Source organism: Panulirus ornatus, chromosome 14, assembly GCF_036320965.1.
Source record: "Panulirus ornatus isolate Po-2019 chromosome 14, ASM3632096v1, whole genome shotgun sequence".
NCBI classification, from domain to species: Eukaryota; Metazoa; Arthropoda; class Malacostraca; order Decapoda; family Palinuridae; genus Panulirus; species Panulirus ornatus.
Window position 1 is genome coordinate 37,117,102 of NC_092237.1, and position 20,531 is coordinate 37,137,632.

Consider the following 20,531-nt stretch of genomic DNA (forward strand, 5'->3'; position numbering starts at 1 on the left):
TTCCACTGCAATACCATCCAAACCCGCAACCTTGCCAGCTTTCATCTTCCGCAGAGCTTTTACTACCTCTTCCCTGTTTACCAAATCATTGTCCCTGACCCTCTCACTTTGCACACCACCTCGACCAAAACACCCTATATCTGCCACTTTATCATCTAACACATTCAGCCTTCAAAATACTCACTCCACCTCCTTCTCACATCACCGCTACTTTTTATTACTTCCCCATTAGCCCCCTTCACCGGTGTTTCCATTTGTTCTCTTCTCTTACGCACTTTATTTACCTCCTTCCAAAACATCTTTTTTTTATTCTTCCTAAAATTTAATGATATTCTCTCACCCCAACTCTCATTTGCCATCTTTTTCATCTCATGCACCTTTCTCTTGACCGCCTGCCTCTTTCTTTTATATATCTCCCACTCATTTGCAATATTTCCCTGCAAAAATCGTCCAAATGCCTCTCTCTTCTCTTTCGCTAACAATACTCTGGACTGCAAATACGTATATTGATGATGAGTTTGAGATATATTCCATTGGATCTAAGTTAAAGTACCTTAAATCTTTCATTGATAAATCCCTTAAGTTAGCAAAGAAATCATTCTATATAGTTGAGCCCAAACCTCCCATTGACACCAAGAATCTTTTAGTTCTCCCTTTTAATGATAATTTCACTTTACTTCCCATGTTGCTTAAATCCTTTAATGCAAATGTTGCCTTCAACAACAATAATACTATAAAGAATATCTTAATCAGGAATTCACCAGAAAATTCTCCTGGGTGCATCTATAAAGTGCCATGTAGAAATTGTGATAAGTTTTATGTTGGGCAGACTGGTAAGGATCTTGCTGTTAGACTTAAGCATCTAAATGTAATATAAGAACGTGACAAGAATCAAATGCCTTGTTTAATCACGTTAAAAACTATGATCATTGTATTGACTGAAGTAATGCCATCTCAGTTATTAACTCTAACTCTATTACCACGAGAGATATCATTGAATCTGCTATTATTAAATACACAAAGAATTATAATCTTAATATCAGTGATTGTCTATACAAATTAGATAACTTTATTGTTGATAAAATTTGTAAATTGATAAGTTTATGAACGCTCGTTGTCTGCCTTGGGCAATCGCATGTTTACCAAATGGCGTCCTTGCTTCGTCTCTTCGTTGTATATCAACTGACTGTTATATTTCTCTCTTGTGTCTCCCCTGATGATGTGATTATTACACGAAAGTGCAATTGGGAACATATTGTGTTTCATTTTCCCCGTGGACTCTTCGGAATATACTTGATCACGCGCAAAATTGTAATCCTTTCCAATATATATATATATATATATATATATATATATATATATATATATATATATATATATATATATATATATATATATATATATATACATCTCTCTTACCCTTACGTTACTTACTCGATCAAACCACCTCACACCACACATTGTCCTCAAACATCTCATTTCCAGTACATCCATCCTCCTGCGCACAACTCTATCCATAGCCCACGCCTCGCAACCATACAACATTGTTGGAACCACTATTCCTTCAAACATACCCATTTTTGATTTCCGATATAATGTTCTCGACTTCCACACATTCTTCAAGGTTCCATCCGCTGCCAGATCCACTCCCAGATATCTAAAACACTTTACTTCCTCCAGTTTTCCTCCATTCAAACTTACCTCCCAGTTGACTTGACCCTCAACCCTACTGTACCTAATAACCTTGCTCTTATTCACATTTACTCTTAACTTTCTTCTTTCACACACTTTACCAAACTCAGTCACCAGCTTCTGCAGTTTCTCACATGAATCAGCCACCAGCGCTGTATCATCAGCGAACAACAACTGACTCACTTCCCAAGCTCTCTCATCCCCAACAGACTTCATACTTGCCCCTCTTTCCAAAACTCTTGCATTCATCTCCCTAACAACCCCATCCATAAACAAATTAAACAACCATGGAGAAATCACACACCCCTGCCGCAAGCCTTCATTCACTGAGAACCAATCACTTTCCTCTCTTCCTACACGTACACATGCCTTACATCCTCGATAAAAACTTTTCACTGCTTCTAACAACTTGCCTCCCACACCATATGTTCTTAATACCTTCCACAGAGCATCTCTATCAACTCTATCATATGCCTTCTCCAGATCCATAAATGCTACATACATATCCATTTGCTTTTCTAAGTATCTCTCACATACATTCTTCAAAGCAAACACCTGATCCACACATCCTCTACCACTTCTGAAACCACACTGCTCTTCCCCACTCGAATGCTCTGTACATGCCTTCACCCTCTCAATCAATACCCTCCCATATAATTTGCCAGGAATACTCAACAAAGTTATACCTCTGTAATTTGAGCACTCACTCTTATCCCCTTTGCCTTTGTACAATGGCACTATGCACGCATTCCGCCAATCCTCAGGCACCTCACCATGAGTCATACATACATTAAATAACCTTACCAACCAGTCAATAACACAGTCATCCCCTTTTTTAATAAATTCCACTGCAATACCATCCAAACCTGCTGCCTTGCCGGCTTTCATCTTCCGCAAAGCTTTTACTACCTCTTCTCTGTTTACCAAATCATTTTCCCTAACCCTCTCACTTTGCACACCACCTCGACCAAAACACCCTATATCTGCCACTCTATCATCAAACACATTCAACAAACCTTCAAAATACTCACTCCATCTCCTCACATCACCACTACTTGTTATCACCTCCCCATTTGCGCCCTTCACTGAAGTTCCCATTTGCTCCCTTGTCTTACGCACTTTATTTACCTCCTTCCAGAACATCTTTTTATTCTCCCTAAAATTTAATGATACTCTCTCACCCCAACTCTCATTTGCCCTCTTTTTCACCTCTTGCACCTTTCTCTTGACCTCCTGTCTCTTTCTTTTATACATCTCCCACTCAATTGCATTTTTTCCCTGCAAAAATCGTCCAAATGCCTCTTTCTTCTCTTTCACTCATAATCTTACATCTTCATCCCACCACTCACTACCCTTTCTAATCAACCCACCTCCCACTCTTCTCATGCCACAAGCATCTTTTGCGCAATCCATCACTGATTCCCTAAATACATCCCATTCCTCCCCCACTCCCCTTACTTCCATTGTTCTCACCTTTTTCCATTCTGTACTCAGTCTCTCCTGGTACTTCCTCACACAAGTCTCCTTCTCAAGCTCACTTACTCTCACCACCCTCCTCACCCCAACATTCACTCTTCTTTTCTGAAAACCCATACAAATCTTCACCTTAGCCTCCACAAGATAATGATCAGACATCCCTCCAGTTGCACCTCTCAGCACATTAACATGCAAAAGTCTCTCTTTCGCGCGCCTGTCAATTAACACGTAATCCAATAACGCTCTCTGGCCATCTCTCCTACTTACATACGTATACTTATGTATATCTCGCTTTTTAAACCAGGTATTCCCAATCACCAGTCCTTTTTCAGCACATAAATCTACAAGCTCTTCACCATTTCCATTTACAACACTGAACACCCCATGTATACCAATTATTCCCTCAACTGCCACATTACTCACCTTTGCACTCAAATCACCCATCACTATAACCCGGTCTCGTGCATCAAAACCATTAACACACTCATTCAGCTGCTCCCAAAACACTTGCCTCTCATGATCTTTCTTCTCATGCCCAGGTGCATATGCACCAATAATCACCCATCTCTCTCCATCAACTTTCAGTTTTACCCATATTAATCGAGAATTTACTTTCTTACATTCTATCACATACTCCCACAACTCCTGTTTCAGGAGTACTGCTATATATATATATACTATATATATATATATATATATATATATATATATATATATATATATATATATATATATATATATATATATATATATATATATATATATAAGTATATTTATATATATATATATATATATATATATATATATATATATATATATATATATATATATATATATATATATGTATATATATATATGTATATATATATATGTATATACATATATATATATATATATATATATATATATATATATATATATATATATATATATATATATATATATATATATATATATATATATATATATACATATATATATATATATAAGTATATTTATATATATATATATATATAAGTATATAAGTATATAAGTATGGAAGCGGAAGTGGATCATAGGATGGGGGAGGGGGCGAAAATTTTGGGAGCCTTGAAGAATGTGTGGAAGTCGAGAACATTATCTCGGAAAGCAAAAATGGGTATGTTTAAAGGAATAGTGGTTCCAACAATGTTGTATGGTTGCGAGGCGTGGGCTATGGACAGAGTGGTGCGCAGGAGGATGGATGTGCTGGAAATGAGATGTTTTAGGACAATGTGTGGTGTGAGGTGGTTTGATCGAGTAAGTAACGTAAGGGTAAGAGAGATGTGGAAATAAAAAGAGCGTGGTTGAGAAAGCAGAAGAGGGTGTTTTGAAATGGTTTGGGCACATGTAGAGAATGAGTGAGGAAAGATTGACCAAGAGGATATATGTGTCGGAGGTGGAGGGAACGAGAAGAGGGAGACCAAATTGGAGGTGGAAAGATGGAGTGAAAAAGATTTTGTGTGATCGGGGCCTGAACATGCAGGAGGGTGAAAGGAGGGCAAGGAATAGAGTGAATTGGAGCGATGTGGTATACCGGGGTTGACGTGCTGTCAGTGGATTGAATCAGGGCATGTGAAGCGTCTGGGGTAAACCATGGAAAGCTGTGTAGGTATGTATATTTGCGTGTGTGGACGTATGTATATACATGTGTATGGGGGTGGGTTGGGCCATTTCTTTCGTTTGTTTTCCTTGCGCTACCTCGCAAACGCGGGAGACAGCGACCAAGCAAAAAAAAAAAAAAAAAAAAAATATACATATATATATATATATATATATATATATATATATATATATATATATATATATATATATATATATATATATATATATATATATATATATATATATCCCTGGGGATAGGGGAGAAAGAATACTTCCCACGTATTCTATGCGTGTCGTAGAAGGCGACTAAAAGGGGAGGGAGCGGGGGGCTGGAAATCGTCCCCTCTCAATTTTTTTTAATTTTCCAAAAGAAGGAACAGAGAAGGGGGCCAGGTGAGGGTATTCCCTCAGTGGCCCAGTTCTCTGTTCTTAACGCTACCTCGCTAACGCGGGAAATGGCGAATAGTTTGAAAAAAAAAAAAAATATATATATATATACATATATATATATATATATATATATATATATATATATATATATATATATATATATATATATATATATATATATATATATATATATGTATAACAAGATAGTTAGAAATACTCTAGGCATGTGACACTCTAAGCAGATGATGATATTTCAATAATTCCCCAGATAATATAACTCTATCTCTCTCTCTCTCTCTCTCTCTCTCTCTCTCTCTCTCTCTCTCTCTCTCTCTCTCTCTCTCTCTCTCTCTCTCTCTCTCTCTCTCTCTCTCTCTCTCTCTCAACAGGTGACCTATGGATAATGGTGATCGTGTTTACCTCAGTGGCTGGTGTCGTCCTGTGGCTGCTGCAGAGGACGTGGTTCTGGGTATCAGGTGATCGAGGTATAAGGCTTTACCCCGCACTTCTCTATAGCTGGGGTGTCTTACTGCAAGAGCCTGTCACCTACTCCTCTACTAATATTAGCGACCAGGTAGAAGCACTTCTAGTCTTAATCAAGCTATTGATATTATGATCTGAAGCTGACGAATGTTTTGAAGATAATATTTGGTAGTAGGCAGTATATCACCTATTCTACCAGAAGAATCGTTCATTCTAGTTTACATGAAGAGAGAATTGTGCAGAACTTTCCTTAAGGCTTGCATGAAACTGGGCTGTAGCAAACTCTCTATGCAGAGATATTACAGTATAAATGGGAACAAAATGAAATGAGTTTTCCAAATTCTTCAAATATTTTCCAAGTTAAGAAAAGAAAACTTGTAAACATTAAAATAAAGTGTTATTGACACATTTCATGAAGACTGGACCTCAGGGACGATCAGCATACTAAAAAGTTAACATATCACATCATGTTAGTTTATTGATCCTTCCACCATGTGCAGAGGTTCCCTTCGCGTCACCATTCCTGTATTTCTCACCATGTAGAAGTCCTTGGTCCTCTCCTATGTCGACAATCAACAGATGAAATACACGTGTTAGTTGCATATAATATTTCATCTCAGATTACTCAGTGAGACGTTTCATAATGTTAGCTGACAACGTAATACTGGTATCAGTTTAAGATATTACCATGGGCAGTTTAAAGTAAGGCTGGATATTGGCAAACATTTCGGTACGATTCATACTGCATCACACCAACGGATGTATCTAGTGTGCATTAACAGTGTTTCCCAACAATCATGTCCAACAAATGTGCAACAATTTAACACTGGATAAAATATTCTTGGTCATTTAACATAATGCTACTGTTTCTTTCATACGTAAAATTAGAATGATATCAGGAGAGATCCATTCAGTCATTTGCATCATATCATTTACTATATACATTTCTTCAACGATAGAAGAGCAACGACCTGCTCATATTTCTCACCTGCATTTTATATGTTTGCAAAACGCTAAACATACGAAGAGCGCACATATAATGGCAGAGAATAGGGACCATGTATTGCAAAGTTAACAAATGCAGAAACCTAACCAATCTACACATGTTTAAGGAAGTAATGTAATGACTCTATATTGGTCAGATAAAGGTCATACGGGAAACGATCTATATATGAATTTTTGAAGCTTTTATGGATATAGTTGTTTGTCACATTCGTGATTTAGAAAATACAATATGTGATAAAAGTAAATTGATTGCGAAAGATCATGCTATATATGGTGCGATGCAAAACAAACTTTATTAGATCACATCTTTACAGATAAAAATTGTGGTGTCGATCTGATACTAGATGATGGTATACGATGGTTGCTTTCAAATAAGTAGTGTATTAATTCACTTATATGTAATAATAACTGGTTCATTCATGCTTTGATGAATGGGAATAGAATACGAAAGAGAGTGGTATGATGTCCTGGTTTACTTTATCATAACAAGTGTAAGCTAATAGAATTGCTGATAATAGCAAAAGGAACGCTAAGGAGTTTTATAGATATCTTAGAAGCAGTCAATCGGTCCATTGATTAAGAAAGATGGTGACTTGGCTCAAGACAACGAACTCACAGAAAAAACAAATTTTCTTCATCTGTATTCATAATTGAAAACACAATTCACATCCTCAGTCCAAGTTCAATGTTGATAGATGAAAAAGTTTTTCGATACATCGAGTTTGAAATATACTGTCAGTGCTAAATCGAATAAAGTAAATAAAACGGCCCAGATGCGTTTTATCTGCGAACAATGAAAAAGAAGAAAAATGAGGCTGTTAAACCCTTGACAACTCTACAGTCACCTGCTACGTGGAAAGTTCCAGAGGAATGTAAGTTTGCCAGTGTAAGACCAATATTCAGAGAAATGTAATAAATAATTGCTCGAAAATGATCGTCAAATTTGCTCAGCGTCTGTAGTTAGTAAACAAACAGAAGCCATCATTCGGGATAAGATTATAAACGATTTAGAGGCCCACAGGTTAACAGAGGATTCTCAGCATGGTGTTCAACGAAATCGCTCATGTCTGACAAATCTGCTTAGCTTCCTTTATGAAGTAATCAACATGAATGATGAGAGTAAGGTCGCTGATGTCATCTATTTAGATTTTCGAAAAGTATATCCAAGATTACTAGAGAAACTTAAACCACATAGTATAGATGGGGTTCTAATTTGTTGGCTAGGAAATTGGTTGACTGGCAGTAAAGGAAGGCTGATGATTAACAGTCCATCCTCAGAATGGTTAGATGTAACAAGTGGCGTACCACATGGATTAGTCTAAGAAACTGGGTTCTCTTTGTTCTTTATCAGTGATATGGAAAATGAACTGCATTGTAAGATTTCGAATTTCGTAGACAATACTAAGATGAGAATATATCTGTAAATGAAAATGAACATTGGCAGCATGAAATGGACATACATAAACAAATGGACTAGAGTCACAGATGACAAATAAACCGTATTATCGATAAGTGCAAAATTTAACATATCGATAATAAAGATATAAGGTAAGCTACAGCATAAATTCTATCGAATTATAAACGGTAAAGCAGTAGAAAGAATTAGTTGTAGGAATCTCTTGTGACCTAAAGTCAAGAAGCAGTGCACGAAATCAGTTAAAAGGGCGATCAAATTTTTCGACTTATAAGCAGGGCTATCTACTTTTGGTCCAGGGAGACTATCCTCGCTCTTTTTAAGTCGCTGTTGAGTCCCCAGCCTGAATATTGTATTCAGGTTTGGTTATCCTAATTGAAAAAGATGTGTATGGAATGCAGAGAGAACAGAGGCGAGCTATCGACATGATTTCCGGATAAAGAAACAAATCCTACAAGAGGCAGTAACAAGATATTAACCTAGCTGGAAAGAGAAGGTATGATGTGGTCCAACGAAGATATTCAAAATTGTCAAAGGCTTTCATAATCTCAACCTGAAAAGCCACTAATGGATAGATTCAACTGCTTTCACTCGTAGTAGTAGACAAAAACTTACGGGTAAACATTTTACTTCTATCAGACAAACTAGCTTTTCTTCAAGAGTATTGTTAATATATGGAATGATATATGAATTAGAGAAGTTCAGAGAGTACCACAGACACGTTTAAGAGTGAACTTCACAAAGATTTAGCCTCAAATCCATGACTGACATTTTTGTGTCTCCTGTTAAATGAAAATTTACAGTGTTCTTCTCTTTGAAATACCTGCATGTCTTTCTAATTTTACCATACACACGCTTTGAGAGGACCCACTGGCTTGTTGCTGTTTGAATTCCTTTGTATTTTCTAGTGTTTGTATTATGTTTGCATAAACCATCAGTCCTAATATATATATATATATATATATATATATATATATATATATATATATATATATATATATATATATATATATATATATATATATATATATATATATACATATACACATACATACGCACATATACACACATACACACTTATACATACGTATACATATGAAAAATGTAAGAAATAATTTAGAAAACTGAAACTTCTAGCTTGAAATGAAATGAAAAAATGAATGTCACATAATGGTTCAACCTCTGGCTATGGAAAAGGGAAATGTATAATTTATTTACACAAACGTGTATATATATATATATATATATATATATATATATATATATATATTTTTTTTTTTTCTTTTTTTTTTTTTTTTTGCTTTATCGCTGTCTCCCGCGTTTGCGAGGTAGCGCAAGGAAACAGACGAAAGAAATGGCCCAACCCACCCCCATACACATGTATATACATACGTCCACACACGCAAATATACATACCTACACAGCTTTCCATGGTTTACCCCAGACGCTTCACATGCCCTGATTCAATCCACTGACAGCACGTCAACCCCGGTATACCACATCGCTCCAATTCACTCTATTCCTTGCCCTCCTTTCACCCCCCTGCATGTTCAGGCCCCGATCACACAAAATCTTTTTCACTCCATCTTTCCACCTCCAATTTGGTCTCCCTCCTCTCCTCGTTCCCTCCACCTCCGACACATATATCCTCTTGGTCAATCTTTCCTCACTCATTCTCTCCATGTGCCCAAACCATTTCAAAACACCCTCTTCTGCTCTCTCAACCACGCTCTTTTTATTTCCACACATCTCTCTTACCCTTACGTTACTTACTCGATCAAACCACCTCACACCACACATTGTCCTCAAACATCTCATTTCCAGCACATCCATCCTCTTGCGCACCACTCTATCCATAGCCCACGCCTCGCAAACATACAACATTGTTGGAACCACTATTCCTTCAAACATACCCATTTTTGCTTTCCGAGATAATGTTCTCGACTTCCACACATTCTTCAAGGCTCCCAGAATTTTCGCCCCCTCCCCGATCCTATGATCCACTTCCGCTTCCATCGTTCCATCCGCTAGGTTAATATATATATATATACATATATATATATATATATATATATATATATATATATATATATATATATATATATATATATATATATATATATATATATATATATATATATATATATATATATATATATATATATGTGTGTTATCCCTGGGGATAGGGGTGAAAGAATACTTCCCACGCATTCCTCGCGTGTCGTAGAAGGCGACTAGAGGGGACGGGAGCGGGGGGCCAGAAATCCTCCCCTCCTTGTATTTTTAACTTTCTAAAATGGGAAACAGAAGAAGTAGTCACGCGGAGAGTGCTCATCCTCCTCGAAGGCTCAGACTGGGGTGTCTAAATGTGTGTGGATGTAACCAAGATGTGAAAAAAGAAGAGATAGATAGTATGTTTGAATAGATGAACCTGGATGTTTTGGCTCTGAGTGAAACGAAGCTCAAGGGTAAAGGGGAAGAGTGGTTTGGGAATGTCTGGGGAGTAAACTCAGGGGTTAGTGAGAGGACAAGAGCAAGGGAAGGAGTAGCAGTACTCCTGAAACAGGAGTTGTGGGAGTATGTGATAGAATGTAAGAAAGTAAATTCTCGATTAATATGGGTAAAACTGAAAGTTGATGGAGAGAGATGGGTGATTATTGGTGCATATGCACCTGGGCATTAGAAGAAAGATCATGAGAGGCAAGAGTTTTGGGAGCAGCTGAATGAGTGTGTTAGTGGTTTTGATGAACGAGACCGGGTTATAGTGATGGGTGATTTGAATGCAGAGGTGAGTAATGTGGCAATTGAAGGAATAATTGGTATACATGGGGTGTTCAGTGTTGTAAATGGAAATGGTGGAGAGCTTGTAGATTTATGTGCTGAAAAAGGACTGGTGATTGGGAATACCTGGTTTAAAAAGCGAGATATACATAAGTATACGTATGTAAGTAGGAGAGATGGCCAGAGAGCGTTATTGGATTACGTGTTAATTGACAGGCGCGCGAAAGAGAGACTTTTGCATGTTAATGTGCTGAGAGGTGCAACTGGAGGAATGTCTGATCATTATCTTGTGGAGGCTAAGGTGAAAATTTGTATGGGTTATCAGAAAAGAAGAGTGAATGTGGGGGTGAAGAGGATGGTAAGAGTAAGTGAGCTTGGGAAGGAGACTTGTGTGAGGAAGTACCAGGAGAGACTGAGTACAGAATGGAAAAAGGTGAGAACAATGGAAGTAAGGAGAGTGGAGGAGGAATGGGATGTATTTAGGGAATCAGTGATGGATTGCGCAAAAGATGCTTGTGGCATGAGAAGAGTGGGAGGTGGGTTGATTAGAAAGGGTAGTGAGTGGTGGGATGAAGAAGTAAGATTATTAGTGAAAGAGAAGAGAGAGGCATTTGGACGATTTTTGCAGGGAAAAAATGCAATTGAGTGGGAGATGTTTAAAAGAAAGAGAAAGGAGGTTAAGAGAAAGGCGCAAGAGGTGAAAAAGAGGGCAAATGAGAGTTGGGGTGAGAGAGTATCATTAAATTTTAAGGAGAATAAAAAGATGTTCTAGAAGGAGGTAAATAAAGTGTGTAAGACAAGGGAGCAAATGGGAACTTCAGTGAAGGGGGCAAATGGGGAGGTGATAAACAAGCAGTGGTGATGTGAGAAGGAGATGGAGTGAGTATTTTGAAGGTTTGGTGAATGTGTTTGATGATAGAGTGGCAGATATAGGGTGTTTTGGCCGAGGTGGTGTGCAAAGTGAGAGGGTTAGGGATAATGATTTGGTAAACAGAGAAGAGGTAGTAAAAGCTTTGCGGAAGATGAAAGCCGGCAAGGCAGCAGGTTTGGATGGTATTGCAGTGGAATTTATTAAAAAAGGGGTGACTGTATTGTCGACTGGTTGGTAAGGTTATCTAATGTATGTATGACTCATGGTGAGGTGCCTGAGGATTGGCGGAATGCGTGCATAGTGCCATTGTACGAAGGCAAAGGGGATATGAGTGAGTGCTCAAATTACAGAGGTATATGTTTTTTTTTAGTATTCCTGGTAAATTATATGGGAGGGTATTGATTGACAGGGTGAAGGCATGTACAGAGCATCAGATTGGGGAAGAGCAGTGTGGTTTCAGAAGTGGTAGAGGATGTGTGGATCAGGTGTTTGCTTTGAAGAATGTATGTGAGAAATACTTAGAAAAGCAAATGGATTTGTATGTAGCAGTTATGGATCTGGAGAAGGCATATGATAGAGTTGATAGAGATGCTCTGTGGAAGGTATTAAGAATATATGGTGTGGGAGGCAAGTTGTTAGAAGCAGTGAAAAGTTTTTATCGAGGATGTATGGCATGTGTACGTGTAGGAAGAGAGGAAAGTGATTGGTTCTCAGTGAATGTAGGTTTGCGGCAGGGGTGTGTGATGTCTCCATGGTTGTTTAATTTGTTTATGGATGGGGTTGTTAGGGAGGTGAATGCAAGAGTTTTAGAAAGAGGGGCAAGTATGAAGTCTGTTGTGAATGAGAGAGCTTGGGAAGTGAGTCAGTTGTTCGCTGATGATACAGCGCTGGTGGCTGATTCATGTGAGAAACTGCAGAAGCTGGTGACTGAGTTTGGTAAAGTGTGTGAAAGAAGAAAGTTAAGAGTAAATGCGAATAAGAGCAAGGTTATTAGGTACAGTAGGATTGAGGGTCAAGTGAATTGGGAGGTAAGTTTGAATGGAGAAAAACTGGAGGAAGTAAAGTGTTTTAGATATCTGGGAGTGGATCTGGCAGCGGATGGAACCATGGAAGCGGAAGTGAATCATAGGGTGGGGGAGGGGGCGAAAATCCTTGAAGCCTTGAAGAATGTGTGGAAGTCGAGAACATTATCTCGGAAAGCAAAAATGGGTATGTTTGAAGGAATAGTGGTTCCAACAATGTTGTATGGTTGCGAGGCGTGGGCTATGGATAGAGTTGTGCGCAGGAGGGTGGATGTGTCGGAAATGAGATGTTTGAGGACAATGTGTGGTGTGAGGTGGTTTGATCGAGTAAGTAATGTAAGCTTAAGAGAGATGTGTGGAAATAAAAAGAGCGTGGTTGAGAGAGCAGAAGAGGGTGTTTTGAAATGGTTTGGGCACATGGAGAGAATGAGTGAGGAAAGATTGACCAAAAGGATATATGTGTCTGAGGTGGAGGGAACGAGGAAAAGTGGGAGACCAAATTGGAGGTGGAAAGATGGAGTGAAAAAGATTTTGATTGATCGGGGCCTGAACATGCAGGAGGGTGAAAGGAGGGCAAGGAATAGAGTGAATTGGATCGATGAGGTATACCGGGGTTGACGTGCTGTCAGTGGATTGAATCAGGGCATGTGAAGCGTCTGGGGTAAACCATGGAAAGTTGTGTGGGGCCTGGATGTGGAAAGGGAGCTGTGGTTTCGGGCATTATTGCATGACAGCTAGAGACTGAGTATGAGCGAATGGGGCCTTTGTTGTCTTCTAGTGCTACCTCGCACACATGAGGGGGAAGGGGGATGGTATTCCATGTGTGGCGAGGTGGCTATGGGAATAAATAAAGGCAGACAGTGTGAATTGTGTGCATGGGTATATTTGTATGTGTCTGTGTGTGTATATATATGTGTGCATTGAGATGTATAGGTATGTATATTTGCGTGCGTGGACGTGTATGTATATACATTGTGTATGGGGGTGGGTTGGGCCACTTCTTTCATCTGTTTCCTTGCGCTACCTCGCAAACGCGGGAGACAGCGACAAAGCAAAATAAAATAATTAAATAAATATAAATATATATATATATATATATATATATATATATATATATATATATATATATATATATATATATATATATATATATATATATGAAAACCGGCAAGGCAGCAGGTTTGGATGGTATTGCAGTGGAATTTATTAAAAAAGGGGGTGACTGTATTGTTGACTGGTTGGTAAAGTTATTTAATGTATGTATGACTCATGGTGAGGTGTCTGAGGATTGGAGGAATGCGTGCATAGTGCCATTGTACAAAGGCAAAGGGGATAAGAGTGAGTGCTCAAATTACAGAGGTATAAGTTTGTTGAGTATTCCTGGTAAATCATATGGGAGGATATTGATTGAGAGAGTGAAGGCATGTACAGAGCATCAGATTGGGGAAGAGCAGTGTGGTTTCAGAAATGGTAGAGGATGTGTGGATCAGGTGTTTGCTTTGAAGAATGTATGTGAGAAATACTTAGAAAAGCAAATGGATTTGTATGTAGCATTTATGGATCTGGAGAAGGCATATGATAGAGTTGATAGAGATGCTCTGTGGAAGGTATTAAGAATATATGGTGTGGGAGGCAAGTTGTTAGAAGCAGTGAAAAGTTTTTATCGAGGATGTAAGGCATGTGTACGTGTAGGAAGAGAGGAAAGTGATTGGTTCTCAGTGAATGTAGGTTTGCGGCAGGGGTGTGTGATGTCTCCATGGTTGTTTAATTTGTTTATGGATGGGGTTGTTAGGGAGGTGAATGCAAGAGTTTTGGAAAGAGGGGCAAGTATGAAGTCTGTTGGGGATGAGAGACCTTGGGAAGTGAGTCAGTTGTTGTTCGCTGATGATTCAGCGCTGGTGGCTGATTCATGTGAGAAACTGCAGAAGCTGGTGACTGAGTTTGGTAAAGTTTGTGAAAGAAGAAAGTTAAGAATAAATGTGAATAAGAGCAAGGTTATTAGGTACAGTAGGGTTGAGGGTCAAGTCAATTGGGAGGTGAGTTTGAATGGAGAAAAACTGGAGGAAGTGAAGTGTTTTAGATATCTGGGAGTGGATCTGGCAGCGGATGGAACCATGAAAGCGGAAGTGGATCATAGGGTGGGGGAGGGGGCGAAAATTGTGGGAGCCTTGAAGAATGTGTGGAAGTCGAGAACATTATCTCGGAAAGCAAAAATGGGTATGTTTGAAGGAATAGTGGTTCCAACAATGTTGTATGGTTGCGAGGCGTGGGCTATGGATAGAGTTGTGCGCAGGAGGATGGATGTGCTGGAAATGAGATGTTTGAGGTCAATGTGTGGTGTGAGGTGGTTTGATCGAGTAAGTAACGTAAGGGTAAGAGAGATGTGTGGAAATAAAAAGAGCGTGGTTGAGAGAGCAGAAGAGGGTGTTTTGAAATGGTTCGGGCACATGGAGAGAATGAGTGAGGAAAGATTGACCAAGAGAATATATGTGTCGGAGGTGGAGGGAACGAGGAGAAGAGGAAGACCAAATTGGAGGTGGAAAGATGGAGTGAAGAAGATTTTGTGTGATCGGGGCCTGAACATGCAAGAGGGTGAAAGGAGGGCAAGGAATAGAGTGAATTGGAGCGATGTGGTATACCGGGGTTGACGTGCTGTCAGTGGATTGAATCAAGGCATGTGAAGCGATTGGGGTAAACCATGGAAAGCTGTGTAGGTATGTATATTTGCGTGTGTGGACGTATGTATATACATGTTTATGGGGGTGGGTTGGGCCATTTCTTTCGTCTGTTTCCTTGCGCTACCTCGCAAACGCGGGAGACAGCGACAAAGCAAAAAAAAAAAAAAAAAATATATATATATATATATATATATATATATATATATATATATAAATATATATATATATATATATATATATAGTCGTAGAAGGCGACTAGAGGGGACGGTAGCGGGGGGCCAGAAATCCTCCCCTCATTGTATTTTTTAACTTTCTAAAATGGGAAACAGAAGAAGGAGTCACGCGGAGAGTGCTCATCCTCCTCGAAGGCTCAGACTGGGGTGTCTAAAAGTATGTGGATGCAACCAAGATGTGAAAAAAGGAGAGATAGGTAGTATGTTTGAGGAAAGGAACCTGGATGTTTTGGCTCTGAGTGAAACGAAGCTCAAGGGTAAAGGGGAAGAGTGGTTTGGGAATGTCTTGGGAGTAAAGTCAGGGGTTAGTGAGAGGACAAGAGCAAGGGAAGGAGTAGCAGTACTCCTGAAACAGGAGTTGTGGGGGTATGTGGTAGAATGTAAGAAAGTAAATTCTCGATTAATATGGGTAAAACTGAAAGTTGATGGAGAGAGATGGGTGATTATTGGTGCATATGCACCTGGGCATGAGAAGAAAGATCATGAGAGACGTGTTTGGGAGCAGCTGAATGAGTGTGTTAGTGGTTTTGATGCACGAGACCAGGTTATAGTGATGGGTGATTTGAATGCAAAGGTGAGTAATGTGGCAGTTGAGGGAATAATTGGTATACATGGGGTGTTCAGTGTTGTAAATGGAAATGGTGAAGAGCTTGTAGATTTATGTGCTGAAAAAGGACTGGTGATTGGGAATACCTGGTTTCAAAAGCGAGATATACATAAATTTACGTATGTAAGTAGGAGAGATGGCCAGAGAGCGTTATTGGATTACGTGTTAACTGACAGGCGCGCGAAAGAGAGACTTTTGGATGTTAATGTGCTGAGAGGTGCAACTGGAGGGATGTCTGATCATTATCTTGTGGAGGCTAAGGTGAAGATTTGTATGGGTTTTCAGAAAAGAAGAGTGAATGTTGGGGTGAAGAGGGTGGTGAGAGTAAGTGAGCTTGGGAAGGAGACTTGTGTGAGGAAGTACCAGGAGAGACTGAGTACAGAATGGAAAAAGGTGAGAACAATGAAGTAAGGGGAGTGGGGGAGGAATGGGATGTATTTAGGGAATCAGTGATGGATTGCGCAAAAGATGCTTGTGGCATGAGAAGAGTGGGAGGTGGGTTGATTAGAAAGGGTAGTGAGTGGTGGGATGAAGAAGTAAGAGTATTAGTGAAAGAGAAGAGAGAGGCATTTGGACGATTTTTGCAGGGAAAAAATGCAATTGAGTGGGAGATGTATAAAAGAAAGAGACAGGAGGTCAAGAGAAAGGCGCAAGAGGTGAAAAAGAGGGCAAATGAGAGTTGGGGTGAGAGAGTATCATTAAATTTTAGGAGAATAAAAAGATGTTCTGGAAGGAGGTAAATAAAGTGCGTAAGACAAGGGAGCAAATGGGAACTTCAGTGAAGGGCGCAAATGGGGAGGTGATAACAAGTAGTGGTGATGTGAGAAGGAGATGGAGTGAGTATTTTGAAGGTTTGTTGAATGTGTTTGATGATAGAGTGGCAGATATAGGGTGTTTTGGTCGAGGTGGTGTGCAAAGTGAGAGGGTTAGGGAAAATGATTTGGTAAACAGAGAAGAGGTAGTAAAAGCTTTGCGGAAGATGAAAGCCGGCAAGGCAGCAGGTTTGGATGGTATTGCAGTGGAATTTATTAAAAAAGGGGGTGACTGTATTGTTGACTGGTTGGTAAGGTTATTTAATGTATGTATGACTCATGGTGAGGTGCCTGAGGATTGGCGGAATGCGTGCATAGTGCCATTGTACAAAGGCAAAGGGGATAAGAGTGAGTGCTCAAATTACAGAGGTATAAGTTTGTTGAGTATTCCTGGTAAATTATATGGGAGGGTATTGATTGAGAGGGTGAAGGCATGTACAGAGCATCAGATTGGGGAAGAGCAGTGTGGTTTCAGAAGTGGTAGAGGATGTGTGGATCAGGTGTTTGCTTTGAAGAATGTATGTGAGAAATACTTAGAAAAGCAAATGGATTTGTATGTAGCATTTATGGATCTGGAGAAGGCATATGATAGAGTTGATAGAGATGCTCTGTGGAAGGTATTAAGAATATATGGTGTGGGAGGCAAGTTGTTAGAAGCAGTGAAAAGTTTTTATCGAGGATGTAAGGCATGTGTACGTGTAGGAAGAGAGGAAAGTGATTGGTTCTCAGTGAATGTAGGTTTGCGGCAGGGGTGTGTGATGTCTCCATGGTTGTTTAATTTGTTTATGGATGGGGTTGTTAGGGAGGTGAATGCAAGAGTTTTGGAAAGAGGGGCAAGTATGAAGTCTGTTGGGATGAGAGAGCTTGGGAAGTGAGTCAGTTGTTGTTCGCTGATGATACAGCGCTGGTGGCTGATTCATGTGAGAAACTGCAGAAGCTGGTGACTGAGTTTGGTAAAGTGTGTGAAAGAAGAAAGTTAAGAGTAAATGTGAATAAGAGCAAGGTTATTAGGTACAGTAGGGTTGAGGGTCAAGTCAATTGGGAGGTGAGTTTGAATGGAGAAAAACTGGAGGAAGTGAAGTGTTTTAGATATCTGGGAGTGGATCTGGCAGCGGATGGAACCATGGAAGCGGAAGTGGATCATAGGGTGGGGGAGGGGGCGAAAATTCTGGGAGCCTTGAAGAATGTGTGGAAGTCGAGAACATTATCTCGGAAAGCAAAAATGGGTATGTTTGAAGGAATAGTGGTTCCAACAATGTTGTATGGTTGCGAGGCGTGGGCTATGGATAGAGTTGTGCGCAGGAGGATGGATGTGCTGGAAATGAGATGTTTGAGGACAATGTGTGGTGTGAGGTGGTTTGATCGAGTAAGTAACGTAAGGGTAAGAGAGATGTGTGGAAATAAAAAGAGCGTGGTTGAGAGAGCAGAAGAGGGTGTTTTGAAATGGTTTGGGCACATGGAGAGAATGAGTGAGGAAAGATTGACCAAGAGGATATATGTGTCGGAGGTGGAGGGAACGAGGAGAAGAGGGAGACCAAATTGGAGGTGGAAAGATGGAGTGAAAAAGATTTTGTGTGATCGGGGCCTGAACATGCAGGAGGGTGAAAGGAGGGCAAGGAATAGAGTGAATTGGAGCGATGTGGTATACCGGGGTTGACGTGCTGTCAGTGGATTGAATCAAGGCATGTGAAGCGACTAGGGTAAACCATGGAAAGCTGTGTAGGTATGTATATTTGCGTGTGTGGACGTATGTATATACATGTGTATGGGGGTGGGTTGGGCCATTTCTTTCGTCTGTTTCCTTGCGCTACCTCGCAAACGCGGGAGACAGCGACAAAGCAAAAAAAAAAAAAAAATATATATTAATATATATATATATATATATATATATATATATATATATATATATATATATATATATATATATATATATATATATATATAGTCGTAGAAGGCGACTAGAGGGGACGGGAGCGGGGGGCCAGAAATCCTCCCCTCCTTGTATTTTTTAACTTTCTAAAATGGGAAACAGAAGAAGGAGTCACGCGTAGAGTGCTCATCCTCCTCGAAGGCTCAGACTGGGGTGTCTAAATGTATGTGGATGCAACCAAGATGTGAAAAAAGGAGAGATAGGTAGTATGTTTGAGGAAAGGAACCTGGATGTTTTGGCTCTGAGTAAAACGAAGCTCAAGGGTAAAGGGGAAGAGTGGTTTGGGAATGCCTTGGGAGTAAAGTCAGGGGTTAGTGAGAGGACAAGAGCAAGGGAAGGAGTAGCAGTACTCCTGAAACAGGAGTTGTGGGGGTATGTAGTAGAATGTAAGAAAGTAAATTCTCGATTAATATGGGTAAAACTGAAAGTTGAAGGAGAGAGATGGGTGATTATTGGTGCATATGCACCTGGGCATGAGAAGAAAAATCATGAGAGACGTGTTTGGGAGCAGCTGAATGAGTGTGTTAGTGGTTTTGATGCACGAGACCGGGTTATAGTGATGGGTGATTTGAATGCAAAGGTGAGTAATGTGGCAGTTGAGGGAATAATTGGTATACATGGGGTGTTCAGTGTTGTAAATGGAAATGGTGAAGAGCTTGTAGATTTATGTGCTGAAAAAGGACTGGTGATTGGGAATACCTGGTTTAAAAAGCGAGATATACATAAGTATACGTATGTAAGGAGGAGAGATGGCCAGAGAGCGTTATTGGATTACATGTTAACTGACAGGCGCGCGAAAGAGAGACTTTTGGATGTTAATGCGCTGAGAGGTGCAACTGGAGGGATGTCTGATCATTATCTTTTGGAGGCTAAGGTGAAGATTTGTATGGGTTTTCAGAAAAGAAGAGTGAATGTTGGGGTGAAGAGGGTGGTGAGAGTAAGTGAGCTTGGGAAGGAGACTTGTGTGAGGAAGTACCAGGAGAGACTGAGTACAGAATGGAAAAAGGTGAGAACAATGGAAGTAAGGGGAGTGGGGGAGGAATGGGATGTATTTAGGGAATCAGTGATGGATTGCGCAAAAGATGCTTGTGGCATGAGAAGAGTGGGAGGTGGGTTGATTAGAAAGGGTAGTGAGTGGTGGGATGAAGAAGTAAGATTATTAGTGAAAGAGAAGAGAGAGGCATTTGGACGATTTTTGCAGGGAATAGAGTGAATTGGATCGATGTGGTATACCGGGGTTGACGTGCTGTCAGTGGATTGAATCAGGGCATGTGAAGCGTCTGGGGTAGACCATGGAAAGCTGTGTAGGTATGTATATTTGCGTGTGTGGACGTATGTAAATACATGTGTATGGGGGTGGGTTGGGCCATTTCTTTCGTCTGTTTCCTTGCGCTACCTCGCAAACGCGGGAGACAGCGACAAAGCAAAAAAAAAAAAAAAAAATATATATATATATATATATATATATATATATATATATATATATATATAATATTATCTACCTCATGTAAAAG

At 39.6% G+C, this 20,531-nt stretch overlaps 1 protein-coding gene across 1 annotated transcript in view; it reads left to right on the forward strand.

Annotated features, from left to right (window-relative positions):
- LOC139753527 (glutamate receptor ionotropic, delta-1-like) overlaps nt 1–20,531 on the forward strand; it is a 175,725-nt gene that overhangs the window by 70,033 nt on the left and 85,161 nt on the right. Inside the window, exon 7 of the mRNA XM_071670174.1 lies at nt 5,571–5,755. Within this exon, the coding sequence (XP_071526275.1) occupies nt 5,571–5,755 (185 nt within the window). The remainder of the gene's footprint in view (nt 1–5,570; nt 5,756–20,531) is intronic.